Below are 24,948 nucleotides of genomic sequence, written 5' to 3'. Positions count from 1 at the left end.
GTGTTTCTGTCTGGTTCAGATACAAAAAGAGAAGTGGCTCAGAAGGCTCTATAAGGGCGAAACATGAGAGACACAGGACATTTCGTCGGCTTCACTGAACAAGGTAAATGTGTTCATATTTCTAATTAATTGGCCTGTTTTGGGTATTGGAAATTATTATAATCACTTTTGATTTGGTGTTGTTGCAGCCTACTGAGCTTTAAAATCCCTGCAGAAGGCATGACGATGAGGCAGAAGCTCGTTTACGGCCTAAAACCAAAGACAAGGATGAACAGAAGAAGAAGAATCAGCAGCAGCAGCAGCAGCAGCAGCAGCAGCCAGTCCTACACACACCCACTGTGTCTTGGAGGCCAACAACCCAAGAGGAGCAAACACCTCCAGAAACGTGAGAGTTCATCCAAAAAGGCTAAAGCTGACCAGGTTTGCAGAACTAATCCACTTAATTTATTTCGTGCTTTTGATTAGATGTACTGGATTCTGTTGTGCTGATGCACTTACATGTTATTGTTGTCATTTAGTAACTGACTTTATTTCTTCACATACCATCACGTCTTAATTATCTGGTAAGCAAATAAACAAACATGTTTTTTAAATGTTGTGCCGATTTTCTCAGCTCAATAGCGTTCTTTATGCAACATAATGCAATGATTATCACTAAACCAATAGTACAAACAGTCATCTCACTTGTAACATGTTGGAATTGTACTTCTAAATCCTCTTGGTGCTGCCATAACAATAACATTGAAAATGAACCAATGAGGAAGTTTTACATTTATTAATGTAATACGATTCTGTGGATGTTAAAGAGACCCAGCAACAGTGCAGTACACTTCTGTGTCAATCATTTAAGGTGTTAGAATCCAACTGTTATTAAAAAAAAAAACCTAAATAAATAAAACACAATCTTCCAAGATGGTATTACAGGCACAGTCTGGAGCTTTATCTATTTAACTATTTTAAATGAAGAATGCTCTAGGTTGTCAACTGTCTTCTCATTCGTGAATTCCGCCTTGATAATGTGTGAACTGGGGCTCCCGGTGCTTTTCAGCCATTCCTGCATTTCCTTCACTTTGCTGCGGGGGCCTTGTAGCTGACCCTGAACCGTTCCTGCTGCTGTGTTCTGCACCCAGCCCACCAGGCCCAGCTTCTTTGCTTCTGCCTGGAAAACAAAACAAAACAAAAATCTGAGGGGGGAAATCTTTGGAGATATGTGTCTACTATTAGTGTTAATATAACTTTAAAGAAACATAATATAGTTCAAAAAATTTATTTAGCGGCCCGCTTTTGCAACTTCCAAAACTTCTGTAACGTCTGTAAAATAAATTTTGAGTTACTGACTTAAAAATAAAAAAATAAATGAAAAGAAAAGAAAAGAAAACAATTCCTCAAAATGTGTGTTTGTATAAACACATTCAACTTATTGAGGCGATTCAATGTGATCTTCATTTCTTCACAAATGACAATATGTTTTCATTTATTTCTTATAATTGTAACCATTACAAGTACATCTAAAAAAATACAATAGATTAATCACACATAGGATGAATATTTCAAGCCTTTAGTTCTTGAACTTTGGATGATCGTGGCTCACAGATAATGAAAAAACTGAATTGCAAGTGTGGCAGTCTTCATTTTGCTTACACCCATCCTAAATATAATTCCTGGTTCCTCCAACTAAAAATATTCTGGATTAGGAAAGAAATCCATCTCATGTGAATTTATACCGAAGCCCCATTAATTGTAGATCCACTTTCTATGCTGCTGATCTCGTTATAAACATTTCACACACAATAAACACGAGCTATTCGCCTATTGTTGTAGTTTTAGGGTTATATTTAGCTGGAAGGAATTAGCTCAAAATTTAACTCACCTGAGTGTACTTCCGAAAAAATACACCTTGCACTCTGCCATAAATCTCATAATCCACAGAGAAGAGGTCTTCAGTGGACATGATGGACCTAAAAAGGACCTAAAGGAGGAGTAAGAGGAGGTTTTGTTTACTTCAGGGGGAGATCAGGGGCTAACCTCTGCTATGCTAATAACACGCGTGATGGATACGATACAAGTTAGAAATCTTCACAATGCTATTGGTAAAGTGTTGATGCTGTAGAGATCGTCTGAAATAACTCACCTGGATGTAGTTAGGAAGAGAAGAAACAAGCAGTCTGCTCAGAAAGATCTCGATTCAAAACATACGGGACTCTACTTCCGGATATGACGTTGAAACGGACCAATCGGAAAAGACCAGACGATCGGTTGCCAGGCAACAGACGTAAACCCCGGAAACGAGAGAACTCTGTTGTCCATGCTGCGATCCGCCTGAGACTCCACGTGTGTGCCATCACAGTGCTTTTAGTGATCCGGAAGGACAAACATACATTAAGTATAAGATAACTTGAACACAGATAATCCGCTATTTAGGGTCCGAGCCTGAGCAGAGCTCTTTATTTTCTTCATCTGCTTCCTACTGATTTCTGCATGTTTTCTTAAAAAGCCACCTTATATGTAACTGATGCAAATGTAACTTCTCCAACAAAAAGCTTGAACTTGATGGAGATTCGCTGGTCACTTCTATTTTGTGGTGTTACGTTTGCAAATCTCACTAAAATAGTGCAACAAATGGGGAATAGTAGTGATTATATTGAAAAAGAAGTTAGTTTAATGTCTTTTTCTGTATTGGACCCCATATACCTTCACAGCTCTTAATTCAGAGTGCACACATTGATTTATACTTTGATTACACCTACACGATCCAAACTACATTATATATAATTAGCATTTTATTTGACCCTGTATATTGCACAGGGAAAATAATTAGAGAAAAAGAGAAGCCATCATCATGATACACTGGAAGACATGGCGCTCAAGAGCAGCATGAAGATGGATAAAGACTTTCACAGTGGGGTGTTGTGCCAACCAGATGAGAGGATGCAGATGATCATCCATTCCAAGTAGAGCCTCTCAATTGCAGAGCATTTCTCTAGAAACAAATTTAACTTTGTAACTCTGATTTTGAAATTTCTTCACAGCCAGGCAATCTTTGATATCTGCATTCAAATGGACACTAACATAGGATTCGCAGTGAGGACCTGGAGCTGGACAGAGAAATCCAAGTAAAAAAGTTCATGCTCCTGGAGGCAAAGAGTTACAGATCAAATAATGCTGCAAGGTGGTGTTTAGATAAAGCAAAGCAAGCTCCTTTCAGCTTGGGTTGGTCCTGTAACCCTAACCCTAGGGTTGGGTCAAAAGTGGGCAGGACCCAGCTAATTAGCTAGTGATCCATAACCCTAGCCCCCTCTTTAGGCCACCCCCCCAAATATCAGGTCAATCGAACAAACTTTGTGAGCATGCTAACTGGCATGCTAGACTAGTACCTGTTATCTACCTGAAAATGACACAGGTTACTCCTCAGGTGTCCCTGACCTGGAATCCAGTCTCATCTCACATGCTAATCTGCTAAGCTAACTAGCCTAGCATTAGCATTAAAAAGCATTAGCATTATGTCACAGTGCACATTAGCATGTTATCAGGTCCAGAAAGCACACATAAGCATGTTCACTAGACCATACACTGCTTGTTAGCTAGTCCTTAAACCGCATTATAGCATGTTAGCTAGTCCACAAAGCACACAGTGGCATGGTAGCTTGTTTATGTAGCACAAGATAGCAGGTTAGCCCAGAAACAAGGACTTTCATGGTGTTGTACAATCCTGGGTGTTGAATTACGCAGCAGTTTTATGACCACCTGCACATAGTGATGTAATCAGAGTGGGGAGAGGATGGATTTTATCCAAATATTTTGGAAACTCCTCCTCTGAATCCAGTTTTTGGGCAAATATTTTGATAAAATTATGCTGGCAGCACAGAAGAACTTACTGGTCATTGTAAATAAAAGTACCACTGTTCCTTGACTGCTGACGAAGATCTAATGATAAAAGGCAGCTTTATTTATGGCTTGTACAGAAAGCAACAACACATCTGTGAGACAAGCGGCGTTTACACAACGGTTATGTCTCTGTAATATTAGAAAAACTATCTCAAGCACATTTTTAAATGCTCAACACACCGTAAAAAATTAAAAGAAAGAAAAACAAAATCACCCAAATTGAAGGCATGGCATGGCATTTGCATTCTTTGAAGATTTCTTCTCATTAAGGCTGCAGATCACTGCATGAAAATACTACCAGTATTCCACTGTCGATGGGCTGGAAGTGAATCACACACACACACTAGAGTAAATGTATCACATAACAGACAATCAACAAACAAAACAGGAGGTTACATCTTTCTTTCACAGATGAGGCGAGAGCTTTTCAGAAAGTACCACAAAGGGACAAAACAGTAAAAAACAAAAGTAGCTGTGAGCTCAGCTACATTTTACACATCCTAAGAAAACTGTTCAAGTGATCAGAAATGACAACATGACTTTCGCGGGAACATCAACAGTAAGAGAAAGCAGTAAGAAAAAAAAAACGTAAACAATCTAATCAGTAGTTTCGTGTTTCACGCAGACGTTTTCAATATGGCAAGAAAAAACAACAACATGCAGATTTAACAAGCTGAATACAGAAATATCTAGTCTGACACAATATTCAACATTTCAGTCGCCACAATGGGTCATGATCGTCTCATTTATTGGGATTTAATATTTCAGATTGTACATCCTTTTAATGTCCACACATGCCTCTTCACGTTTGTTCATTCATTTGTGTTGTTTCCAAGACGGAACGCTGTGAATCAACATAAATCTGCCAAACTTTGAAGGTGTTCAAAGATTAGGTGAATTTTTCTTTTCAGGTTAAGGGTTTTGATTGATTGATGGTGAAAACACTGCAAAACATGGTAAGAAGCCATATCAGGGGTGGGAAAGTCCCCCCCCCAAACAGCCACATGAAAAAGTATTTCTACTGTTGATGGCTGACACGCAAGTTCCCTTGAGTTTTGCTCAATAAGAATGATCTCTTCAAAAAAATACGTGTTTTTTTTTTTTAAACGATTTTTATGAGCTACACTTTTTCTTTCCCAGTGTTTATCCCAGTAAAAAACAAAACAAAAAAACAACTAGATTTTTTTCATTGATCGTCTGTTCTTTGAAACACCAATTTCGTGAGGTAACAATTGCGAGCTGCGCTAGCCAAGGTGCCCGACACAACCAATAACATGAACAAAGTGACAATTTTAGAAGTAATAAAGCCGATCACAGGGATTTTATTTGCTCTGGTCTGATCTAGACCTACATCTGCTCCTTGCAGATTAAATACTAAGAGAATAAAAGGCCAACCTGAGTAGGTTGTAAACAATAGATTTGACTTATTTTATTACCTTTATCCTAATAAAGCTTTTACTTTACTTATTCTCCTTTTTTATGCTGCTTTTAATCCCTTTGTTTTAATGTATTTCATTGTGAACCGCCTTGTGTCTGATGGTGCTCTATAAATTAAGTTGCCTCATTCTAACAATAAATTAGTTTTGGTCCCTTAAAAAGGCTATAAGATGCATTTTCATTAAAAGTGATTTAAATGTCCATGAAAATCTGCACTTAAAGTACATCTTTATTGTTTCATTTTAAATCCAGAGTGGCGATTAAAAAGCCAAAATGCTCAACATTGTGTGACTTTACAAACATTAACGGAGCGACTGCATGTTAAAGCACAACAACAACAACAAGAAAAACATCAGATAAATATGAAGGCACAAGAGGCTATAATGTATACATATATTTATGTATATTTGGCACTTTAGCTGTTTAAGAATATCAAATAATCTGAACACAAGGTAAAGACTGATACATATGAAAGTTATACTTTCACACTGGAAGATGAAGTCTTGCTGCTCACCTTCTGTGAAGCTTTGGAGACGTCAGGAAATGGTTTTTTTTCCTCTTTGTACAAGTTGGTAAGCTTACTTGGTATGTGACAAACACGATATTTGAGGCAGTTGGGAGGAAACCCTCAGTGCTGACCTCACCAAAAGTCAACAACGAGTGGACTTTGATGCGCTGCAGCTCAACACTACTTCTAGAGCGTGTTCAGCTCCGACGCTTCATGTTGAATCCAGCCAACATCTCGGTTTGAGGAGAGACTCCTGTGATCTGTGCACCCGGGCTGAAAACGTGTGCAACGTATCGTCCATTCTTACATATGCAACAAAATGTAATCGCTCTGTTAGACGCTGACCACTGAGTGGAATGAGGATGTCGTCTGTGCTGCACCTCTTACCGATCCCCCCCCCCACCATTCACCCCCGCCCATTCGCCTCCGGTCCAAACACTTTAAAATTCAGTAGGCACTGACGGTTCTGACGCTTCTGCCACAGCTGGGCCGACTGCAGGTCCAGTCTCACACGCTGGCGCCGGCAGACCGCCCTCCGTGATGAGTGAGTCCGCCTCTTCTTCCTCCTCCTCCTCCATCAGAGTGATGGTTCCCGTTCCTGTCGCATCCCGATTCTTGGCGTGCCGAGCGACTGATGGCCGCCCAGAGCTTCTCGTTCTCCCTCTTCTGCTCACTGACCTGAACACAAGTTGAATACATGCTTGCTCCTGGTCGTGCAAAACAACCAAACGGCACTCAGTTGAATGAATTTCTTTATTTTTGTAATAACTTACCTGCTTTTCAAGCATCTGGATCCTCAGATCTTGCTGAGCGATCGTCTCCCGCAGCTGCAACACAAGCCCTGCTGTTATCGAGTCAATGGAACGCAGTCATGAGCGTGTGATTCGTACGGTTGATTTCATACCTCTGCCACCTCTGTGCTGGCTCGGCAGCAGGCAATAGATTCCCCCGTGAAGATGCCGGTCTCCTCCAGCCCATTTACCCGGTCAGAGCTCATCCGTTTAGCCTGAAAAACAGTTGAGGTGATGCATAGTGGACGTCTTTGAAAGTCCTATGAGCAGAGATTACGCAACTCTGGTCGTACGCGCTCTTCTGCTCAATAGTTTACAACACGGTATTGAGATCCTGGGAATTAAAGCTACTTCACCTTCGCTTGTCACAAACTGCACCCGACATAAGTTTATCAAACTCATTCAATTGACCTCTTTCATACGAATCTAAACAGGACTTGTGAAGATTACCAAAGGGCCTTTGCCTGCAGCTTTCATCTCTTTGAGATCATCGTAGGGTAAAGTGACTTTCTCGGAGTACGAGGCGAGTTTGTCCGGCAGATAGGAATCGGGGTCGTCTGGCATCGGGATGTACTCTCCATCATCCAGCTCCTGTCTCAAGGAAACGTCACAGTTAGAGCAACTCAAGACGTTTCAATGGAAGAATCAAAAGGACATTTCAACGTGACAAACCTTTCTCAGCCAGAGGGGACACGAGCTGTCTCCCGTCTGGTTTGTCAGCGACATCATCGGGGTTTCCAAGAAGCAGTCCTCGGTGTTGACCTCCAGGGTGCCGCCAAGCCCCCGGTCACGACACTCCGTCTCTGACCCGGGCCCCATGTCCAGATCCACCGTGGAAGTGGAAGCTTCCTGTCCCAGGCCTGAAAAAAACACACACACACACACACACACACACACACACAATTATAACACCGGGGAGATGCGACTTCCCAAACACACATTAGTGACTGAAGGAAAGTGTTCAGCACTACCGATTGAGATTCCGCTGCTGTTTGACCGGATGGTTTTGGAATTCAGCACTTTTTCTGCAAATAACACAAAGATTGATCACAATGTTTTCAGTTAATTATTCCTTCATTGTTCCGGCGTCTGTAACAACTGTGGGGACTAACCGAGGATGATGATGGTGTGCCAGCCGCAGCAGGAGAGGTCTGGCACGTGATGGAGGGCCCCAAAGATCGGGCGTGGCATGGCCGGACAAACCTCGGAACCAAATTTCTTATCAGCCGGCATCCCCAGTCTGCCATTTCCTGCATTTCCCCATGCAAAAATCTGATTGTCTGCAGAGGGGTGAGAGACAAACACATGATTATAAATGTGCAATGCAGCACTGTGGTATTGAAGGTGGGGCTGGGTGGAGGTTTGGGGGCGGGGCTGTCCAGTGGGAGACACGAGCACAGCTGCATGACTTTTTCCTTTTGAGAGAGAATTCATGATCATCCAAATGTCTCTGGGTTTGTATGAACTATTCTTCTCCTCCTCTTGATATTTTGGCAGAACATAATCTATGCTCTACCCTACTTTTTTATTTCTCATTGATATTAACCCCTTGGGCCCGTCCTCCTGGAGGACAATGCAGCTTTGCTCAACCAGTAATCCACAGGTTTTCATATACACATCACGAGGAGATAGACGATCTTTGCGCTAATTTCATGAAGAGCACAAGAATGTAGGTGAGAAGCTCTGGAGACAATACGCTTTGGTATTTTGGCAGAAAATCTAATCAATGTCGGTGGTTCTTGTGAGGTTAAAGAATCTCCAATCTGCTGACATGGCTCATACTCTCTTATCTACCTGCTGCTGACGGGTGACATTTCATCGGGGCGTACAGTATTGGACCTTTCACTCGATAGAATTAAAGAAATGACATGAAAGATGCCGAGTTGTCACCTTCAGTAGCTGCGATGGTGAATCCGTCCCCACAAGAGACTTGTTTCACTGGCTTCCCTCCAAACGGTCCAACCAGGACTTGGACGCTTTGATGCTTCTTGAAGTCTTTTACGCCCAGTTGTCCGTACTTGTTGCAGCCAAACGTGATCAGACGACCGCGTTCTGCGAAGCCAGAAAACGCATAAAATTACAACTCACTGAAACTGTTACTGAACACAACGAAGTGAAACACCCCCCCCCCCCCCCCGTCTTGTAGTACCGTCAATGGCAGCTGTGTGGTTCTTCCCTGGAGCAATGGTCTGGATCTTAAATCGCGAGAGCTGCTTCACCAAGGTCAGCGTGGTGATGTACGGGATCCCCTGATAGCCCTGGTGCAGTATAGAAGAAATGAATTAGAAAACATTATGGGAACAGCGCCGCCGCCATGAATCTGCTGTTGCAGCGCTTTGAATTCCTCTCGGTACCTCTTCCGGGTGGTGTTTGAGCCCAGAGATTCCCTGATTCAGCCCGAGCTTATTGAATTCATTGTTTCCACACGCCAGCACTTTGCCAGTCTCCGTCAAAACCAGGGTTCCATCTCCACCGCAGGACACCGAGGAGATGCCAGCGCCTTTGGGAACGTTCACCTGGTTGAAACAACAAACAGGGCATTGTACAGACTGGTCGTTGTTCCAGGAGGGGTGATTAAAGGAGCAATACGGAGGATTTTGGCTTAAAGTAGGGATAACAAAACACCCGTTCATCACAACCACATCTGCTGCAACGATTCTAAACTGAACATGTGAAGCTGTGGTATGTCCAGCATTGCAGGGTGTATTGAGTCACTTTAAAACAGGAGTCTTTTTGAAACTCAAAGCTTTTTAAACAGTCATAAGTTACTACGAAAGAGAGGACTTCTTACTAATTTCCTGAATAATCAAACTTCAAAGCTAAAACAAACAGAAACTGCTGAAACTCTGCAAGTGACTTTACAACAATTTTACAGTTTAAAGAGCTGCAGAGTCTTCAGCTACTTTCATGTTTGCTGTCTTTTAGTAAACGCAGTTACATTTCTGTTCTTTGGGGGGAAAAAAAAAAAAAAATTCAAATTTGTAAAATTACATTTGAAGGGTTAAAATCTTAAAAAAATATAAACCAATTTAAATTCAAGAAGGTTTAAAGTTGCTGATGTAATTATTGAAAAACAAGCAGAGAAATTATGCGTGGAATGTTTTAATAGTCTTTAAAATGTCTTTATTCCACCAATATGATGACAGAGTGTAAAAATGAGAGTTTAAACAACACGTAAGAGTTAAAGACAGCTGATTTCAATAACTGTCCTGAAAGGAAAAATATCAGCATAAATTCATGCCATGGACTGGAGGAGTCCGTCCTGCGGGGACATTTTCATTTTTAATTACTGCATTGTAATATTGAAAGATAACTTCAGGTCATTGACTTTTTTGAAATGAGTTACTCCAAACCCAGTGAGCAATACAAAGCACTGCTTCTCTTTAAACCTCCTCAATTAATCTTTTTAAACCATGTCGCTTGCATTGACCACTATTTCCAGTGATGGTCTTCATGTATTTCTCTGTTTGTGGAGAAATGATCAATAACTGATTTACATTTTCAGCTACATACACAAGTTCACACTAAGATTGTGGAAAGCACCAGTACAGTCCCCTGCAAGGCTTTTCAATCAATATTTAAGAGTCTTACCATCATGGGAGAAGAAAAGTTGTCCTCACATTCCAGGCCAAGTCGCCCTGCAGCAGGAATAAACAGTCATTACCAAACAAAACAAAACAAACAAAAACAAATTGAGGAGGATTTGAGAAGAGAACAGTTACAGCTGCTTAATAAAGTGGGAAACATCTCCCTCTGCTGGCGATGAACCTAAACACACTCTCACAAACGTCAGTACACGCGGCTGCATACGTACCGTACTCTCCGCAGCCCCACGAGTACATTTCCCCGTTCTGCATCAGCACCGCCACGTGATTGTCTCCACACGAAACCTGGCGGACGGGCCGCTCCTCGAAGAACTCCAGAAGCACCGGCTCCAAAATCTCCACGCCCATAGAGTCCTCCACGCCGATGCAGCCGTAATAGTCCGACCCGAACATGTACATCTGGCCCTCGTCTGCAAAAACAAGCGGCGGCGTCTCAGGAGGAGGCGTGGCTTCACGGACACCCAGTCTCCGTACGACCAGGACCATCTGCTCACTCACCAGTAATACAGGCTGTGAAGTCGGCCCCGCAGGCCACCTGCTGGATGGCCTTCCCCTGGAGCTTCTCCACCTTCTTGGGCTGCCGGTACGAGGACTGGTCGCCGTGTCCCAGCTGGCCCACCATCTTGGCTCCGCCCTGGACATTCTGATAGTAGAGAAAGGTCAATTTGATTTAACACAAGAGCACTTAAAAAAAAACTGTTTGGTCTGCTGGAAGGCAAAATGACGCCGCTCATCCCGACCATCTTCATCTCCATCATCTTCCTCTGCTCCATCCACTGGACTGTCACTTTAACACACTCGTCTGCTTATACTAAACCAACAACTTTTAATTCTATGTGTTTTTTGTCTGTTTCTGTTCTTTCAGGTTTTAAGAATAAACTTGAATAATACATCACTTACAGCAGTAGTTCCCCAACTTTTTCTTGAGAGACTCAAATGAACCCCAACTCTGTGCAATTATTCAAAAAGTTTAACAAAGATCACATGACCTCTCCGAGGATAACCTCTTTGGGTTCGCACTCCGTCTCAGGGTGTTTGATGGACTGGAGCCGCTTCAGCTTGAACGGTTTCAAACTTTGAGTTGCCTCTTTTTCCACCACAAAAGATGCATTCAGCTCAAATTTAGTCCATTGTTTCTATGAAGCCATATTCTATGCGGGTTTTTTTTCTTTGTTTGACCGATTCATCTCTCGGTTCAGCCCGACGCTCCGCCCATCTTTCTCCCTCTGCTTATGCTTTTAATGTTAACACTTAATCTAAGTAGTTTTGTAACATAAATTAATTAATTGCTGACACACTTACTTTTAAAAACCGAAAAAAAAGGTTATCCTGATTAAAATCAGGAGGGCTTCACAACATCTCAGGATTCTTTTGTCCTGGTTGTGAATCACTGACTCATTAACATGCATTTCGGGTGATCAGATCACATGTGGCGAGTCCTGATGCAGTCTGTAGCGTACGTCTTGGTCTAACCACTTCAGATTAGATTGTGTTACTTCCTCTACAGCACTTGCACTCCAGGGCTCGGTAGCGTCTACCCAGGCCGCTATAAGGCAGCGTGTCTCTGCAGACCTCTGAGCACCGACGTCCATGTTCTTTTTCCATCATTTCTTTGGAAAGTTGGAAAAACAGAAACTCAGACTGACGCATTCTCTTTAGGGAAAACGCAGCTTTCGCTCTGTACTGCGACGGAAACAACAGCTACAAACCGTTGACCAGAGTTTCCTTGAGCAGCAGCCAGTCATGTCAGAGCAAGACACTGAACATGTTCTCCTCTTTCTGGGAGAAACAGACTCATGTTAGTTCAGTAAAAATGCTTGAACTTTATGACGACTTTATGTTATATGTTTGCATTGTTTGGAAAACTATACAATTTCCTTTCAATAAGTTGGAACATCATATTGATCAAATGGATTTTCAACTCTTTCACCAACATAACGAGGGACACCTGCCTTTTCTTAGAGTCATAAAGAGACTTTATAAGGGACTCGCGAGGTACGCATCATATTTTGACTTCCTGTTTTGTTTTTACCCTGTTAACCAGTTAGTGCTGCATGTAATCGTACTTAAAAGTGTTCAGCATATTTCCAGCCCATATGTAAGGTGTTAAATGTATCAGTGCATTATTACTCACCGCCCATGTGTACAGCTCCTTTTCCACCGTCACCACCGCAAAGTGACTCTCCCCTGCACACACATGCTGGGCGCTGCTGCCTCCTTTGAAGGCGTCCATTTTCTGAGGGGTGAACTTCCCTCCGCCCCAGAAATACACCTCCCTGGAGCGTGTGGTCACCACAGCCACGGGGGTCTCCGTCACCGTGCTCAGCCTGTTTTAATAAAGAAGTCACGTCCCGTCGTATCGTCACATTAAATCCTGCAAAACGAACAAGGGCCTGTTCAACTTACTTGGGTTTCTTCATCGCCAAATTCAGCAAGGTGACTCGCTCTTCGAGCTCCCTGCCAGAGAGCGAAAGTGTCAAAGAATTACAGTTGAAGACTCTCTTGAGAATGAACGTGCTCGAGAATCTTTTTCTTACTGTCGGCAACAGGAGATAATTGGAAGCTCCAGGATTTGATCAGCTGTGGGCCTTTTTGCAGGATCCTGCAGCACAAACAGAAACAAGTTCAGGGAACTCGTCTCTTTTATTTTCTAACTTTGGTCTGGACAAAGACGCCGCACCACAAATGTTTAAAGCGCCCTCCTGAAATCACGCCCACTTACTTGATCCAGACATTCGTACACCAGCTTGATCAGAGCGGATTCATAGACGTCCGAGTTCACTTCCATCGTCCAGTTGCCCTGGACTATTTTCACACAGAGGTTCAGCGGGTTCTGTACAAACACAATCAGTAAACTCAGCCTGATGCCGTCGAGCCGATTCATTCACCGATCGCACCGATGGGGAGAAAATGAGCAAACGCACCGTAGCATCAAACGTTCTTGTCAGAGTTAAGACTTCGGAGAGTACACAGCCCATGGCCCAGATGTCGGATTTGAAGTTGTACTTTGCTCCCTGGCACAGTTCAGGTGACATGTAATACGGCGTTCCCACACACTGCACAAACCAAAGGAAGACAATGTAAAGATTGATCATCTGATCAAATCATGAGAAAACATGCAAACTCCATACAGAAAGGATTCGAACCCTTGACCGCCTCGTGATGAGGCAAGAGCCCTAACCACTTCCACTACGCACTGCCCTATGTGTACAGTACGTCCCGACTTTTCCTCAATGAAGAAGAAAAATCCTGCTCGAAGGAGTCTCCTGATCCTCACATTCATTCTAATGCTTCTTCCCCCTTATTCTCTCTGCTGCCCCCTACAGGAAGTACATGGCACACTTTTAAAACCACAATCCAAACAAAGTTACTTATGCACCAAAGTTTTTCAGGAAACTGAAGAATTAACTGAAGTTAAATGGTTCATATATGACCCAAAAGAGTCCATGACCAAATCAGAAGTCAATTATAACCTACTCATTTAAAATGTTGCAGAATTCAGAAGTAACTCACAGTTTCAGCCATTGAAAACTCAGAGTCGAGCTTCTTCGCCAGGCCGTAGTCACCCAGCTTAATGAGGTCTGTCTTGGTTAGGAAAATGTTGAGGGTTTTAATATCTCTGCAAGAAAAAAACAAAAAAACGTTACAACACCAAGTATCAGATTATCTGTGTTATAGTCATCTGGTATTCTGGAGAAATGAGTGTGTCCTGCAGGATAATTTAGTGTTTACCTGTGTAGGATCCCGGCTTTGTGAATGTGAGCCACAGCGGAGGCGATCTGGTACAGATACCAGACCGCCACCTGAGAACGAAAGTTTGATTAAAACAAATAAAGGCAGTTTCTGCAGTTATGACTTGTGGCAGTCATATCTATTGAGATTTTCGGAATCACGTGTTTTGTGAGCGTGATTCTGTTCACGTGTGGCACCAACATGTAAAGGTCAGGCTGAGAGTCACGCTCCAAAGAACTAAACTCAGAATTTGAAGGGAAAATTAAGATCATTCTGTTATGAATGCTTCCAAAGTGGCAGTGTGACGCCACACCGGCATCAAACACCCACACACTGTCCACATATTCAACAGTCATACAGTCTGGTACATGAATTATCGACTGAACATCAGTTGGATTAAGGAGGCGACACTTTTGGTAGCAGCCATGTGATGGCAGTGTTGGAAGGCTGCGGCCATGTTGGGATGAAAAGAGTTTCCAGCAGAGACACAGAGAGACTAAGATTAATGGAAACATTGTGAAAGTGAAGGGGTGATCGAAGAAGGCAGTCGGATGCTGTAACAATCCATTTGTTTTCCTGAAGACGATGAGAATTTGAAACAAAAGTAAAAACCGGTAGATTGTAAAAGAGTAGTTTGAAATATTTCTAGTGCATTTTGAATTTTGTTGTGTTGCTAGAATTGAAAGAATTGCTAAGGATGTATATATGTCGCTGATACTGGTCATGCTCACCACGGCTGTAATAAACAGCTCTTCTGCATACACAAATAGATGGAGAATAACAACGTTTTACCTCCAGAGTGTCCACAGGTTCTACATTTGACACCCCTGTCATAAAGCTTCTCAAGCCTGTGCCGAACTGGTCTAAAAAACTTCTTGCAAAGAGACTTGACAACAGTTGGTGGGATTCATGGAGCTGAATGATACACTGACTAAAGAAGTGTATAGTGACTGGTGGACAGTGGAGGTCGCGAGACACTTCATAATATGTTCAGTCATGGCAGGCTCGTACCTCTTCACTGAAAAGTTTCCCCTTCTGCTGGAGGATTTTATCATACAGGTTCCCCCCTGTGAGAACAAAGTCATTCAAAAATCATCCCAACGAATCTCGATCCAAAACCTGGGAGGGAAGACCGGGAAGAGTTTCTCACCATTGCAGTACTCCAACTCAATGAGCAGAGTGTTCTTGTCCATGAAGTGATTGAAGTAGGCTATGATGTTCTTGTGCTCCAGGATGGAGAGGATGCTGATCTCGTTCGTGACGTCTCTGCGCTCCTTCTCGGAGAGCGAGTTCAGGTCCACTTCCTTCCATACCACCAGAGAGTTGTCCTTGGGAGGCCAAAGCACAGGTCTCATTCAATACAGCTGATGCACAGACTCAGGCCCCGTTTTTACGCCAAGTTTAAACGCATCGTATTTGTTTTTGAAAGGTTTTCTGTTTTCACTTGAAAATGTTTAAATGGGCCCTCGGACACACTTCAGATTTCCTCAAACTGACTCAAACCTGAAAAAAATACAGTGGAATGACTTCAATTAATACACACAACTTCCAATCCTGCTTGTTACAAATAGAAGCAGAAGGGATTCAACCCTTCTGTTGGCCATCTTTTAGTCCACAGGCCGTATGTTTGACACCGCTGTGCTCGAGCCTGCAGACAGTTCCAATGAGAAACAAAGAAGCAGTGCATGGGACAGTCATTCGTCTTGTTCTTGCTCAAGAATTCCTCACAGTGGCTGTGTGAGAAACAACAAGGATGTGAAAACACAGCGACAGTGAGTGTCCCAGTAAGCCCACACACATACTGTTTTCCAAATTATTTACGTGGAACAGTCAGGTTAAGTTACCGTGTTTGCACCTGTCGGTAAACTGAGTTTGCAGTGAGCAACATCAACCCAGGACAAAGCAGACAAAGTGACGACGGTGATCCAGATTAAGAGGACAGACTCTGGTACGGAAGTGAGATAAGAAACCGGCAATAAAAACAAAGTGAAACGTATATCAAATAATCAATAAATAATACTGCTATAAACCTGCATGGCTCACATTGTGTCATTAGTGTCTGTTTGAGAAATGTCTTTCAAATGGTGTTATTATACAGGTGTTGAATTAGACAATATAAATGTTGTGACAATGTAAATGGACGGCAGGAGATGATGGCTACCAATTTACCGGACATGCATCTTTTAGAACCTTGGGAGGAAACCCGAGTACCCAGGAAAAGAATACATGCAAACTCCAGAAGAACTCGCAAATTGCACACAGAAAGGTCTGACCCAAACTTGAACCTACCACCACCCCATTACTTATACAACGCTAAAATTGTACTTAAATTCAAGTAAATAAAGTTATTTTCTTACTTTTAATCGAAATTTATTTGCACTGTCGCTCGCTGGGATTATAATCAATTTACTTCGTGAACGTTCTGAACACATTTCATGGATAAACTATTAGGTACACTACGGTAATTTGCTTCATAAACAAACGTAGACGTTATAATTTACTTGGTTAAAACAAGAAACGTATTGCCTACAAATATGGGGATGAAACTATTGGATTATTATTTTAAATTGTTGATGTACTCAGTAGAGACCAGAGCTGCAAGATCTTAGAGATGTGATAGAGTTGTCATGTTATGTTTCATGGACAAACGTCAAACCAGAGGTGTCAAACTCTTAGTTCAGGGGTCACATGCGGCCCAATTTGATCATGAGTGAGTCGGGCCGGTAAAAGAGAGCGATTATTTAAATTTGAACTTTTTTACTATTGCGGTGCAGAGTATACCGGATGAAAATGTCAATTATTTTCACAAAACCAAACATTTACTCAGAAAAATGACTACAATTTCAACATAAAGCCAATTTTAATGAAACCCTCTGATGCAAAATACAGTGAAATGTCCCAAATAACTCACACAGCTGTTGCATTAAGCCTGTTTTCACAAACTCCCCCTGACAGCATGGCTTTGAAGCCAGTTTGATAGCAACAAGGTCACTAGCTTTCGTGGCAGCATCACCGATATCTCAGATCAGGTCTCAGTGTTGTGTTCACTACTTTAAAATAATTAGTTGAAATCTTTTTTTATTTGCTTTGTGGTTTGGCAGGCCAGACTGGAACCTCTTGGGGGCTGGTTTTGCCTCATGGGGCTCATGTTTGACCTCCTACTTTAATCCAATGCATTTGTTTTTTTGTTTTCGTGAAGTGTTGCTGTAATAGTTTGTTCTTTTTTGCAATTTCCTGATTTTAGCGACTAATTTCCACCAGACATGAAGTAATGCTGAAAAGAAAATGTGGTGAAACCTGATCCATCAACACAATCTGCGGCAGCCGGTTTCTATCTTTATGGTCTAATGCAGGGGTGTCAAAGATAAGGCCCGTCGGTCAAAACTGGCCCACAAGAAGCTCTAACCACATGAACCATCAAACAAGTTGGGAAAATCTTTCAAGAAAACAATGATTTGCTTTCAAAAAAAATGTCTTAAGAGTAGCAGACACAACACCAAGACCTGAACTGAGATATTGGTTATGTTGCCGTGAAAACTAGTAACCTCAGGACGTGTCCGCACAACAACACTGTTTAATGGAACCGCATTGTTTTTAGTGAAGGTATTTCTAAATGCCACCTTGGGTTTGACATGGATGGGCAAGACACCTTTGCTAAAAGTGACGATGTCATTGCCCCACTTCTTGACCCGATAACCTCAATGCATCCTCTCCGCGACCTCACTTAACAACAATGGCTGACTTCATGCTCCAGGTTATGCAGGAGAAGCTACTGATGCATTTGGTTTCTGATGGCGAATTTGTTGATTTCTCCATTTTCGGTGTATTTCTGTGGCAGAGTTGCAGCGCCACTTATAGGCCTGGCATATGTACTAAGGTATTTTGAGTAGCTTTCATGGTATCATGTGATGTTTTCATATAGATGGAAAACTTTTTAAGAACGACAGGGAGAACCCCCCACTGTTTTTGGCTCGAGTAAACAAGGCCTAATTTGGAAAATGCAAATTAGCATAATGCAACAGCTATAGGAGTTTTTTGGGGGGATATTTTAACTATGATTTAATTTTGAACCATAAATTATCATTAAAACTGGCTTCATGTTGAGACTGTAGTCATTTCCCATAGTAATTGTTTGGAAAAACATTTCCATCACATATACTCTGCGCCGCCACAACAACAAAAAACTTTAAAGTTTAAATCTAAAGGTTATTATGGAAGTATTTCACTCGGGATGACATTTTTCTGTCTGTTGCCAATAAACTGAAACGTGTTTCACACCCCTGATGTCATGTGTTTGTATACAATACTTAAAACTATGTTGTTTACTGAATTTCAGTCACGATAATGTGCATGTCAATATCGTGACAATCGATAAGCTTTAGTAGTGATTTGTGAATTTAAAGGTAGGTCACATGGTGTGACCCATGTTTGAGTATCGTTGAGTGTTTGTAACGCGTTACTTCTTCTTCGGCGTGTTGTTACAGGTGAAACTTACCTCTGTCCTTCTGTACAGAGTGGCTTCTCCAAACGCCCCCCTCCCCAGGATCCGGATCGGAATGTAATGCAGCTTCTCCTCTTCGCCATTAAACGTGCTCGCGGCGGAGCGCTCGCTCACCACCGACCCGCCGCCCAAATCCGAATTTAGCGAGTCGAAATGTCTCTCGTAGTCCTCCAGTGACATATCTGTTTAGGGACTGGTAAGCCAGAGGCAGTGATGGTAATAACTAGAATAGGCCCGACCGCGACTCTCGAAGAAAGTGTCCCACAAAGCCGCGCGCACGTCCTTGCACGCAGACAGGAAACGCGGTCCAAACACGAGCGACCACCAAAAAAACCTCGAAACTTCAACTCATTCGCAACGTCAGACATTAAAAAAAAAAGACCGTGCAAACTACGCGCAACTCCTGTAGTTGCGCTAAAGTGAAGCAAGGAGTCATTAAAAACGAAGAAGTTCGACAAACTTTTCTTTCACATTTCAATATAAAAGCCTCCAGCTTATACCTGTTTTGATGGATTTTACTGTGAACGTGAGAAAAGCGCATTTCCGGTCTCTTTGACAGCCACATCAATGTTAGCTTTACATAGCTAATGAGTTAGCAACGTACGCACAAAATCACTTAAGGCAGTCAAATCCTGAATTGTGGCGTAGTTGTATCCAGTGCAAGATCTCAATTCGTCTGTATGAGAAATACATGAGTTCATAAGTGTTTAAAGCGGGATGACAACGGTTTAACAGACGAAAACACACCGATTACTCCTCCATCCTTTCCTCGGGCAGGTTTGATGTTTCGGGTCGACTTGTTTCCCTGTTTACTGGTGACAGATTTCCTTTCCGTAGCCGCTAGTAACAGAAACAGCTGTTAAAAAAAAGACTCACAAAATCTGACACTTCGAAACTTTATTGTGAATGCGGTTAAAGGGCGATCGACAGGACAGCTACGCATTTCTGTCAAGTCTTTAAAAATCTGCTTTTGCTGGCGGCAGCAACAACGGATACTCCAGGACGACTGTCACCAGTTACCGCGAGAACCAGTTAATCCGAAACACCGAAACATGTCAAACTCTCCTGCTGCACTTTCAACATAAGTTTCAATATTTATCCTCCTTGATTTCCAACCAATACATTATAGGATCAGAGCCTATATAAAGTTTGAGAATACAACTTTGCTTGCACAGATCAGAATAAAATTTTAAAATTTATTATTCATGATTTTCATTTCGATCTCATAACTTTGTGACGTTACAACAGATTTATTTGTAATGGGGCGTTTATGAAGCATTATTTTATTTTTAAATTGTTACTAAAAATTAAACTGTTACTTAAAAATGAAAGTCGAGAAATATTGACATTGACTTTCCAGGGCAGATCCACTGATTTTGGGGGTGCTGGGCGAACATTCCACTAAAGGGTATTAACAGCTGATATCTATCTTTTTAGACTCTTGAGTTTAGATAAACGTCTTACTTGTTCAGATAATAGATATATTTCTGTAACTTGTTCTTATAGTGCAGCTAATTATTTCTATCTAAGAAAAGGGTGCATATAACTTCATCTTCCTCTTCCAACATTACCAGTAATATTAAATTGACTATAATAGGAGCCATTGATACTTATTGTAGGCCCGTTATTTAGATTATTTAGATATTGGTTGTTGCATTATTTGGACACTTGGTGGCGGTAATTGCACACAAGTTGCATTCGTAGAGGGCATAGGTCAAAGGGAGGTGAAGGCCTAAGTTGGCTTTATTCAGTAATGACAATAACTGGACACTGGAAACATTGAACAATTTGCATTACAATGTCCACTTGGTTCTAGTTGTCTATTTAACATATGTTTTTGCTGTGCAGTTAGGAAATCATTGAGCAACAGTTGAGCTTTTCATAGTAGTAAAACAAATTATCAAAGTGAAATCAAGAACACAAGACATTTTGGGTTGCAGGGGCTCAGTGAAAGAAAATGGCACCTTGTGCAGTGTGTGGTCTAACCAATTGTCTTATATCAGTGTGAGACGTAATAAAAAAATATCAAACAATATACTATTTATAATGTCTATGGGCTCGGCGGCTGCCCACTTCGCCCATAGCAAAATCTGCCACTGAGGAAAAGTTAGTGTGTCATTGATTTCACGTGGTGAATTTCAATGTTTATTATTGTTTAAAAAAGCTAAATAAATGTTACATGTGATGATTGACAGTGGTTGAATATTGGTTTGGTTTTTTGCACTCCTGACTATTCTGTTGAAGTTACCACTGAATGCTTTTGCTGCCAGTGATGAATAAAGTCTTACGTCAAGAAGAGATGAATACATTCTGATGCTCAACTCTTCCTGTGCACCCATTCCATACACAAAAGTATATTTGTGTGTGTGTGTGAGAGAGAGAGAGTTATTTTTTAAAAGTTTTTGAACAAACATTTATTATAAACAACCATTCATTATCTTCAATTCAAACAACATGAAACCAGAGAAAAAAAAACCAGGATAAAAACAACCAAACATCCACTACAGTTACAACAGCACATCCATAAATATGATTTTTGAAATTTAAAGTGCATTGTTATAGTCCCAAACATTTTTAAAGCATCCATGACCTCCATTGGGGAATAATACCTTTGCTGGATGAGAATCTGAGCCTCATAAGACTCTTAAACAGCAGTAAGGCATCACATCTTTGTTCCCTATTAATCTTTTTCTTTCTACTCAGGTAGATTGTCATTATTTCCTAGTGAAAGATAAAATTCAGAAACCTTCCATTTTTCTTGATATAAAAAACTAGAAATAAACATTTGTTCTGTAAAGTGTTTCTTGAAAAGACTAAAGTGCCGAGTGCTCTGAACAGTGGCGTCAATCTGGAACAGTGAGCAAAGCAATGATAAACAGTTTCTCTCATGGAACAGAAGGACAACTATTAGAAGCAGTGTTGTTAATAAGTGACACTAAGTATTTACTGCTAAAATTCCATGTAAAACACTCCAGTTCAAATCTCTAAATATTTTTTGTCAATGGTGGTTTATATACACCCCAAGCTGCTTTTACCTCCGGCTTCACTTTCAGAAAGGCCCTCTATGGTATGTCTGTTCTGTCTTTTAGCTTTTCTTTATTTAAGGCCTTTACACACCCCTAGTTTAGACCTTTCTCATTCACAGAGCCCAGTGACATCCACACAGCGCCACCAAGCAGAGGCTCCATCCTGACACATTCTGGACGGTTTGGTTTTTTATCATTAACCTGGAAAACGAGTCAGAAATATCGGGTGTTATTTGTCCATTGAACCAGTCCTGCAGGAGCGCAGTCCTCAATTCTCTTCTGACTTTAATCAACATTGGTTCAATAGCTAAAGAGTATAGCATGTCAGACATTGCACACCCCTGCCTAAAGCCCCTCTCAACAGAGAAAATAGAACATAAACCACCGTTGACCTTCAATACACTTTCAATGTCACAGTAGAGAGTCTTAATCATGGCTATGAAACTGGAGGAGAAACCAAATGCCTGGAAAGTATCCCGGAGGTACTGGTGCTCCACCTTGTCAAAAGCCTTTTCTTGGTCCACAGAAATCAGACCAGATTTTAAATCCAATAATCCAGAGACTTCCAAATAATCTTGAATTAGGGATATGTTATCCCTTATTGATCTACCAGGGATGCAATATGACTGATCAATATGAACAACCAGCTCCATCACCCTCCTGAGCCGATGTGACAGCACTCTGGAGAAGATTTCATCTTCAGCACACAACAGGCTCATGGCCTCCAGTTCTTGTTTTCAGAGAGGTCCCCTCTCTGAGGTAGGGAGGTGAGGATTGCTCTCAGAGAGCTGAGAGGTACTTTCCCTCCACACAAACTGTCTCTGAGGACTTCCAGGAGATCCTCATCGAGCGTGGACCAAAAGGCTTTATAAAAGGCCACAGGGAGACCTTTGAGGCCTGGAGCCTTGCCGTTCTCCATGCCGTTGAGCACCACATGCAGTTATTGTGATGTCAGTGGACGCTCTAGGTCTGAGTTGTCTTGTGCTGACACTTGTGGCAGGTTGTCGAGAAGTACTCCAATGTCACCAGATCCTCTTCATGTTCACTGCCACACAGCCCCGAGAAGAAGTCCACAGCTGTCCTCCTGATGTCAGCTGGATCAGTCAGGTCCCTCCCATCAGCTGATCTCAGGCAGTGGATTAGTTGCCGTTGACCATTCTTCTTCTCAAGGGAAAAGAAGAACTTTGATAGAGCGTCCATTTCAGCCATACTTTGGAACCGTGATTGAACGAGCGCTCCCTGTGCTCTAATCCCCAGCAGATCTGCTAAAGGTTTCTTTTTGGCTTTGAAGGCCTGAAAATGGCCTCGATCTCCTGTGAAGCCACATAAAACTTTGAGCTCCACTATATAGGTCTCTAGAATTTTAAATGATTGTATGATCTCTCTTGTGACATTGAAATTATATTGGATACAGAACTGCTGAATTTGCACTTTCCTGATGTCTCTCCACTGCTGCAAGGAGGAAAACTGAGGTTTTCGAGACGTCCACTGCTGCCAAAAGAGGCCAAAACATTTTCTAAAATTACCGTCATTTAGTAAAACCATATCAAAATGCCAATATGCACTCTTCGGTTTCACCCCGTACTAAAAACATTTGTATGGAGGTAGTATTGGCTTAATTTTTATGTAGTTGTGTACCGTGAGTTGTATACCTGTAGAATTTTTCTCCTCTCGGTCGCAAGTTCATCAAAATTGGTTTGTTTCCAACTTAATTTCATTTCATTGTTCAGCTGGCTTGTAGTTGTGCACCAGTTTGTGTGCTGACAGATTGTTGTTATGATTCCACAGTGGAAGCAATTGTCCAACAAGCAGCAGGCCAAATATTTTGATGAGTCAAAGACAGGCGAGGCTCCAGGCTCAGTAACACCCAGAGCGGTCCACCGGTTTCGATTCTGTATGTACACTCTGCCAAAATGCCGCTCATGCATGTTCACACAGCAACACTACAAGTGATCAAACAATCACCGCTAATATAGGTCACCACTTCTTAAGTTTCAGATGTTTTTGTTCAGTGCACGAACGGAAAAACAGAGAGGAGGACGACGACGACACCCGCACTCCCAAAGTCTGCAGGAGTGACTGCCGGCCTACCAGACCCTCTGTGTGAGGCTGTCGGCTTCCTGGGCTTTTCATCCAAGGCCCCCCAGCCTCCCACACTAAACAGCAGACACTCGGCTCTCCACACCGTTCACCACTAGTCACTTTGGAGAATTAAACATTTTTTATCGTGGACACTGCATAGATATATGTCTTTATGAAATGAAATTGTAATTTTGTATAAATTCCTTACTTAGAGATATGAATGTATATTCAAATTTGTATTAATTGATCTTTTTCCTTTTGTATATATCTGTATTTTGTATGTTTTTGACATAGTTGAAATCAATCAATCAATAAAAAAAACAACAAAAAAAAACAAATTAAGTGTGAAAGCTGAAGAGAACAAGTTGAAAAGCCATCGTACGAGCTTCTTGAAGAAGTGGGGACTAGATGAAATTGGACGTGATGTTTCAGTGTCTCTATAAGTGGTGTGAATCATCTTTTGCTTCACTTGTTACTGATCTCCCTCCCCTCTCCAGTCATGTGAAACAATACAAAAGTCTCAAGGTCCTTGGAGCCTTCCACCTCGACTCCACTGAACTCTGTAGAAAAACATGTTACTCCCTCAAAGTTACTTGAACAGAGAGGAAACGACCGGCAGAGGGGTAGTGGTGTATGTGGACATGAACCTGAAGTACAAAGTGGCGGTAATATGACAATAGTAATGATTTGATGTATTTGAATATGTGTAAAATTGTATATGGGAAAAAAAGAATGTAATCGGAAGTTGCATCAATAGAACACCAGGTTCTAACTTAGAAATCTTCAGGGAGTGGTTTGAGGAAAATACAACTTCAACACAGGTCTTGTTTATCTGTGGGGATTTTAAAGTTGATCTGCTGAACCTAAATAATCAAAAACCAGCAAAAGAGTTGATCGACGCAATAGACAGTCTGACCCTTTACCCTAAAATTACTAAACCCAATAGAATCACTTCTTATCAGGCAGTATTAATAGATAACATATTCACAAAACTAATAAACAATAAGTGGATTATTAATTAATGATATCAGCAATCCTCTACCAGGTTTTGTAATATATGACGGCACAATTCTGACAACACACCCTCCAAACAGTCTGGTTCAGATTCCAACCACCGTCATCTTTCCAACTAATCAACGAACCATGACGCAACGGAACCTATGTCTTTGCCTTACCAATGGCCTGCAGAGTACTGCATCCCACAGTCTACAGAGAACTGCATACCACAACCTGAAGTGCAATGCAATGCAGTACAATGTTCCACAGGTAAGTGCCATTTCAAAAAATTAGATTTGAATAAATACCTGGAAATACAATTTATGTTAAATCTAGGCAGAATCTAGAACAGTATTATGAATGCTTAAATTAAGATTTCATACCT

At 41.6% G+C, this 24,948-nt stretch overlaps 2 protein-coding genes across 2 annotated transcripts; both read right to left on the bottom strand.

Annotated features, from left to right (window-relative positions):
* Nucleotides 1–825: 825 nt before the first annotated feature.
* Nucleotides 826–1,951, bottom strand: acyp1 (acylphosphatase 1, erythrocyte (common) type; the record flags this gene model as incomplete). Its single annotated transcript, XM_080480169.1, has 2 exons — nucleotides 826–1,159; nucleotides 1,871–1,951. The coding sequence occupies 2 exons, from the start codon at nucleotides 1,949–1,951 to the stop codon at nucleotides 944–946; spliced, it is 297 nt and encodes a 98-aa protein (XP_080336295.1). The 3' UTR covers nucleotides 826–943.
* A 1,975-nt stretch (nucleotides 1,952–3,926) lies between these two features.
* Nucleotides 3,927–18,890, bottom strand: nek9 (NIMA related kinase 9). The gene is made up of 23 exons (XM_080480168.1): nucleotides 18,454–18,890; nucleotides 15,109–15,286; nucleotides 14,970–15,025; nucleotides 13,959–14,029; nucleotides 13,740–13,845; nucleotides 13,151–13,282; nucleotides 12,949–13,059; nucleotides 12,764–12,828; nucleotides 12,633–12,683; nucleotides 12,361–12,553; nucleotides 10,725–10,869; nucleotides 10,436–10,636; nucleotides 10,213–10,259; nucleotides 8,976–9,137; nucleotides 8,771–8,879; nucleotides 8,512–8,673; nucleotides 7,734–7,901; nucleotides 7,593–7,646; nucleotides 7,294–7,481; nucleotides 7,072–7,212; nucleotides 6,735–6,836; nucleotides 6,604–6,657; nucleotides 3,927–6,508 (listed from the first exon to the last, which is right to left on the bottom strand). The coding sequence occupies exons 1-23, from the start codon at nucleotides 18,637–18,639 to the stop codon at nucleotides 6,338–6,340; spliced, it is 2,853 nt and encodes a 950-aa protein (XP_080336294.1). The 5' UTR covers nucleotides 18,640–18,890; the 3' UTR covers nucleotides 3,927–6,337.
* Nucleotides 18,891–24,948: the final 6,058 nt, after the last annotated feature.

The sequence above is a fragment of the Lipophrys pholis genome (genome assembly GCF_963383615.2).
Source record: "Lipophrys pholis genome assembly, chromosome: 14".
Taxonomy (NCBI): Eukaryota; Metazoa; Chordata; class Actinopteri; order Blenniiformes; family Blenniidae; genus Lipophrys; species Lipophrys pholis.
Note: the sequence above shows the minus strand (reverse complement) of the source record. Positions and strands in the feature narration are given on the sequence as shown.